A 6,413-nucleotide genomic window follows, 5' to 3' on the forward strand; every position below is an offset into this window, starting at 1 on the left:
GATAATATCCTGCTACCTACTAGAATAATACTTTTATCACCCATAAAGTTTCTGTATCTATGAGAAGTCATGATGGACTGTCTCAGTTCTTCCGCCACATCCTCCATGGCTTATTTTTCTCCTTCATAAAGGAAAGTGTCTTCCTAGGTGGGCAGCAATACCGAAGTGGTCATTCACTGAAAGGGCTATGGTGCAGTTGCTTTGAGAGTCCTGAGAGCCTGGAAGAGTGCAGTGACAAAGGCGCAGGCTCTTCAAGTAATCTGTGTCCTAAGAGCCAGACTGATGGAGTCAGGGGAGAGTGCAGGGTTCAAGGTCAAGGATGTGGTGAGCTCTGGTGATGGCTCCTGAGTTTGTTCAGGGTCAGAATCTGAGCCCTGGCACAGTGTTCACTAACATGGACAAATGGGCTCAGCAGTAGTGAGGACGCCATGCACTGAGGAGCAAGTTGTTGGGCAGCCCAGGAAACGGGTAGGTACTTTTCCAATTTTGTCCGGGCCAGCACTCCATTCTGTCACTGCTCGACACCCCAGGGAGATGGTTTTGTCCACATCAAGCTTTCGCTTACCAGACATTCCAGTCCAAGGAAGGATCGAAGGGGTTGGGAAGCAGAAGAATGTTCCTCTAACAGATAAGACCTACAATACACACAAGTCATCTCTCAGCCCAGTGTTCAGAACTTTGGGAAGAAGGCCACTTGAGCTGCAAAGGGAGAAGTGGACACCGCTCCTTTCCAGCTTCAGGGTGCATCTATGGGGAGCACTACACAAATAAGGAAAATGGTTCTTGTATAAATTTCAAATATTCTTGTTAAACCACAAGAAAGATAAGTTTTTAAAATCACGATTAAAATCAGGAGGCAATTATTAACTCTTTATAGTCAACAATTTAGAAAACACATGTTATCATTTGGAAAAAACACACAAAGTCTGACAGGTCAGTGTTTATAAATTTATTCTTCAAATGTTATAGAATAAGGTTAGCCCTCCATGTGCATCTCAACAGATCTCATCCAATTGCAGCAGATTTTAAACTTCAATAGCAATTAAACCTCATCACTTCCCCAGACTGTGTCCTCTCCCTCTAGCAGGCACTCCTGCCACAGGGGCATTGCTGTGATGGGATACAGTCAGGGCCTCTCATGTGTCTGTGGCCTTGTTCAGGGCAGCACCTACCTAAGTTCTGAGCTGCACTGAAGAAGAGGTCACTGAGTCAGGCTGTCATGCACCCGGATGAGCTCCTGCAACTTCTGCTCCAGTTCCTGAGCCTTCTGCTGCAGCTTTGCAGCAGACTCTGCCTTTGCACCCTTCTGCAAATGCTTTGATTCTTCTATGAGGTTGACCACATCTAGCACAAGGAAGAGACCTGCAGTGGCCGCACCTATGATCCGGGCTCCTTTGGTCATTGCCAGAGCAGTGCTTCCAAAGATTTTCTCCACCTGTGGGATGCTTTGGGATGACACCTTCCCTGTGGTCATTAGATGTTTGGTATTAATTGCTAGGCTACATTTGGATTTGGCCAGCTGGACGGCATCGATGCTGTTCTTGATGACTTCCAGGTTCTTGATTGAACTCACAGATGAAAAAGGAATTCTATGGGTGCTCTTCTCCACAACTTCTTCAATGCCCTTCACTGTGTTCTTACTGGTGGTCAGAACCTGGCTGACTTCAGCTTCTGCTGACTTCGTGCTCACCTTTTCCACAATGGTTGTGGAAACACTCGTCACAGCTGCTGCTGCCCCAAGTCCCAAGCCTGTGGCTGAAAGTCCCAGACTGACCCCAGCTGTCATAGGTGCCAGAGCGAGACCAAGGATTGTCAGGACCCCAGACACAGCACCGGTGGAGCTGGCCACCACATGTGTGATGGTGCAGTCCCTGTGCACCTTGTCAATCTTGTCTGCAAGGGCATGGAGCTTCCCGATGTGCTTCTTAAGCTCCAGTTTTGTCTGAGGATAAACTTCCAAAAACCTTTTCCTGTTTTGCAGGTCATTTTGGAGATCGTCTTTATTGTCTCCTTTATTGTCCACTGTGGTCTCCCTATGAGCTTCATGAAAGGCATCTTCCTCTGTTCTGTAAAAGGAGAGGCCAGTTGAGTAAGGAAGAGAGCTTGTAGGTAAGATCTGTCCTGTGGCAATCACAGAGCATCTGCTGTGAATGAAATGGAGGAGAGTCTTACAGCCTTATGACAAACCACAATGTCTTTGATTGGTAAGGAGACAATGAGTTAAAATCCATCTTAATGTGTCCTTTTCATTTTTCTTTTATGTGTATGAGTGTTTTGAGTGTGTGTGTGTGTGTGTGTGTGTGTGTGTGTGTACATGCGCTCGCACTTCATGTGAATGCCTGGTGCCAGAGGAGCCCAGAAGAAGGCATCAGATCCCTAGAAGTCTGGAGTTACAGAGTTGTGAGTCATCATGATGGTGCTAGGAACTGAACTTCAGGCACCTGGAAGAGCAGACAGTGCTCTTAACCACCTGATCCATCTCTCTAGTCCTTTGAAACACACTCCTATTGCTAGGCATTTAATAAAGGTCAATGTCATCACTACAAACATTCTTTTCAATAGGAACTCCAAACCAAGACAGAGATTAGAAAAAAAATATATCTCTTTCATTTAGGGAAACTTATTATTCTTTGAAGAGTTCACTTCCTTCACAGAAAAACCTTCTATGGCCTATGACCTTTGGATTGATCTTGATTTTCCTGTGCATGGTAGGCCTGCCCTGCTCAGGCTTGTCAAGAATCCTTATCTGGTTGTGAGACTGCCCTACCTTTGATACTCAATAGTCAATCAAGTTCCCATGTCTAACTTCTGGTGTCTTAGTCTTGACCTCCCTCAGGAGGAATGTTATGAGATCATTTTCACAATCCCCCTGCTCTGTGCTAAGCTCCTCACTCCGCTTGTCTGGTAGAGTCCCCAGCTGAATGCACATCCAGAACTGTTCTGCTTCCTTCCCTTAGAGAAACAGTCCTGAACAGCATCTTGCTGACTGCTAACTTGTATCAGAATAATTATTGGTTCTCAGAGGAGCTCTTGGTGTGTGACACTCCATGTGAACTCTCACATGACTGCACCGTGTCCTAAGGACAGCAGAGGATTCTCCCTTAAGGCCCATGAAATGAATTGTAGATGTGACTAAGTTAGTTGAGTGTTTGCTATTGAAACACGTGGACCTGGGTTCAGTCTTGCAGCATCCATGCAGATTTGCTAGGTACTGGACATTGCCCGCAATCCCTGCGGTGGGGATGTAGAGACACAAGGATCCCTGGTGCTCTCTTGGTCAGCCAGTGTAGTCAAACTGATGAGTTCCAGGCAAATAAAAGTAATCATATTTAAAGGGAATAGAGAAATGGCTTCTTTATTCACACCGTGTACTTCTCTTCCAGAAAAACTGAGTTTGGTTCCCAGAACCCACGCTTGGTGGTTCAAGTCTGAAGGGGGTCTGAGGTCCTCTTTGGCCTTCATGGATAACACTGTGGATTAGGAACCTCATTCATGCCCTCCCTTAATTTCAATACTTTGGTCCCTTAAAGGCTTAATGTCCAAATGCAGTCACCTTGAGTTAGTGTTTTTCATAATAAGTTTAGGGACATAACTCAGTCCCTACCACTAGTGACACCATTAAGATAGCTCTTGTGGGAGTTGGGTATTTAGCTCAGTGGTAAAGCAGTTGCCTATCAAACACAAGGCCCTATGTTTGGCCTAAACTCTGAAAAAACAATATCACATATGATGCTCAGAAAGACATTTAAACAGCCTGTCTCTAATGCCCTTCAAGCTCTTTTGTACAGTTCGCTAACCCTAATCTTTTTTTAGCAACTAGAGAAAAATCTTCATTGAGTCTGTGGCTGAGTACCTCTCTGTCTGGTCCTGCAGGTCATTTTGGAGTTTGCCATCATCCACATCTTTTTCTACATCGGGATCTGCAACCATCTCACCAGGGGCTTCACGCAAGGCAGTTTCCTTTTCCCTGTAACAGGAGAGACTGTCTGAGTGAAGAAGACAGCTTGTAAGATAAGCTTATACAAGTACAAGAAGTACACACATGCGCTCACGCGCGCACACACACACACACACACACACACATGCACAGAAATGCACAAATAAAAACAATCCTTTTGTAAAAATCAACTTTCATTGAACACATACTGTGTGCTGGCCACATGATGATCTCCCCAAATACATCATCTTATTTTTCTTACAATGAAATTCAATTGTTGAAATAAAGCACAAGGAAAGTAATTAAGTTCTCATGGTCACAGGAACAGCAATGACAGAAATATTCTTATCCCCCTTGACTTCCATCTCCTCTCAACCAGAGGCTGTCCCTTGTTAGTGGATAATATTGAGGAAATATTTGCTAATAAAAAAAGAAAAAAATTAAAGGGGCTGGATAGGCGGCTCATTAGTACAGATTGTGTACTTCTCTTCCAGAAAAAGTGAGTTCGTTTCTAAAACCCACACTTGGTGGCTCAAGGCTGAAGGCTGTCTGATGTCTTCTTTTGGCCTCGGTGGATAATAAACAATGTGGTTTAGGAACTTCACATTTGGTCCTTCAAATGTTCAATGTCAAAATACAGTCTCCTGGGGTTAGGCCTTGTCCAAATGGGTTTAGGTACATAACTCAGTCTCTACCACTGATGACGCCATTAAAATGTCTTATGTGGGGGTTGCAGATTTAGCTCAGTGGTAGAGCACTTACCTATCAGCCACAAAGTGTTGGACCTCAGCTCTGAAAGAAAAAGAAATCTCCTGTGACAGGTGCTCAGAAAGACATTTAAATAACCTGTCCCTGATGAGATTCAAGCTATTATGCACAGTCTCCTAACCCTGTTACTCTTTTCCCAACTATACAGTAAAGCTTCATTGAGTCGGTGGCTGAGTACCTTCCTGTCTTGTCCTGCAGGTCATTTTGGGGCTCGTATTCATCTGCGTCTTCTACATCAGGATCTGCAACCATCTCTCCAGGAGTTTCACGCAAGGATGTTTTCTGTTTCCTGTAATTGGAGAGGAGGTCTGAGTGAAAAGGACAACTTGTAAGCTCACTCAGTGAAAGAAGTACACACTCACTCACACAGACACACATACACACGCATACACACATACACTCTCAAACTAAAATCAGTCTTTCATTAGAAATCAACTTTCAGTGAGCACCTACTATGTACTGGCCTGTGTACTGGACACCTACTGTGTGCTGGACACCTACTGTGTGCTGGACACCTACTGTGTGCTGTCCATATGCTCATCTCCCACACGCATCCTCTTATTTTTCTTACAATGAAAGTCAATGGTCTCCAAATAAAGCAGAAGGAAAGAAACTAAGTTCTCAGGAACAGCAACAAACAAAAATGGCAGAAACAATCTTGCTCCTTGTGGCTGCCAACTCCCCTCAATCAGAGACTGCCCCTTGTTAGTAGGTAGTATTGAGGAAATATTTGCTGAGCAGGGACACCCTGGAGCCCAACTACTTTGACTGCCTGGGTAGAGTATTCCTGTGCAGAAAAAGCCAACTAGGCATGGGCTCTGGTGGCATGCTACGGTGCCCATGGAAGTTACCTAGGAAGACATCTAATACCTAAAAATGGAGTTTCAGACAGTTGTGAGCCATCATGAAGATGCTAGGACCTGGACTTGAGTCATCTGGAAGAGTTGCCAGTGCTCTTAACTGCTGATTCGTCTCTCTAGTCCTTTGACACTCCCTGTCATTGTTAGGCATTTAATGAAGACGCCTTCCTCTCAAGGTAATTTTCACCACTGAAAAGTTCTTCTTAAAGAGAACTCTAAACTAAGATAGGTATGTGTGGTTAGAGAAAAAAATTACCTTTTAATTTAGGAAAGTTAGTATTCTCTGAAGAGTTCACTTTTCCCAAAGAAAAACCTTCTATGTCCTTCCTCAGTTGCTGAGACATGACCTGTCTACACTACAGTGTCCACATTTGCCTGGACACTGGGCTCTGAGACTCTGCAAATTGCACACCCGTGAGAGAGAAACCCTGCATAGGTATCCTTTGAAGCTGATGTCTCTTTGCCCTGCAGCTGTATGTACACCTGAGCTGGTGAGCTGCTCACAGCTAAGACCCTTCCCCTCAAAGCCCAGCACACAAAGCTCCCTTCCAGCTGTGAGCAGAAGATAAAGAACCATGAGTGGATCCCCATTTCTATGTGGGTCCCATCCCCAAGGCACCTCACTGTGCCTCTGCAAGTGTTTCCAGGGCAGGCAGACCGAGAAAACACAACATGTGGGTTCCCTATCTCTCGATAGAATTCCCAGGCTGAGAAAGGTGATGTGTGGTGGATTTTGCTGTCATTTCTGACCTCCAGGGGATCTAGACACTAAAGGCCTGTGTTCCAAGGGGGAGGGAGACCCTGGGTCTCTTGCGGGGACTCAGTATGTGATCAAGGACCACCAAATT

General features: G+C 45.0%; 1 protein-coding gene across 1 annotated transcript; it reads right to left on the reverse strand.

Moving 5' to 3' along the window:
* Positions 1 to 934: 934 nt before the first annotated feature.
* LOC101987688 (apolipoprotein L3-like) lies at positions 935 to 4,982 on the reverse strand. The gene is made up of 4 exons (XM_013348785.1): positions 4,884 to 4,982; positions 4,700 to 4,729; positions 3,854 to 3,967; positions 935 to 2,066 (listed from the first exon to the last, which is right to left on the reverse strand). The coding sequence occupies exons 1-4, from the start codon at positions 4,955 to 4,957 to the stop codon at positions 1,202 to 1,204; spliced, it is 1,083 nt and encodes a 360-aa protein (XP_013204239.1). The 5' UTR covers positions 4,958 to 4,982; the 3' UTR covers positions 935 to 1,201.
* Positions 4,983 to 6,413: the final 1,431 nt, after the last annotated feature.

This window comes from Microtus ochrogaster, chromosome 15 (genome assembly GCF_000317375.1).
Source record: "Microtus ochrogaster isolate Prairie Vole_2 chromosome 15, MicOch1.0, whole genome shotgun sequence".
Classification (NCBI taxonomy): domain Eukaryota; kingdom Metazoa; phylum Chordata; class Mammalia; order Rodentia; family Cricetidae; genus Microtus; species Microtus ochrogaster.

Excerpts from the sequence above, each read along its gene's own strand:
- LOC101987688 (XM_013348785.1), bottom strand. The coding sequence starts at position 4,957 with ATGGTTGCAGATCCTGATGTAGAAGACGCAGATGAATACGAGCCCCAA. Across the intron at positions 4,730-4,883 it reads CTGCAGGACAAGACAGGAAG|AGCTGAGGTCCAACACTTTG; the intron begins GTACTCAGCCAC and ends TTTTTCTTTCAG. Across the intron at positions 3,968-4,699 it reads CAACACTTTGTGGCTGATAG|GGAAAAGGAAACTGCCTTGC; the intron begins GTAAGTGCTCTA and ends CTCCTGTTACAG.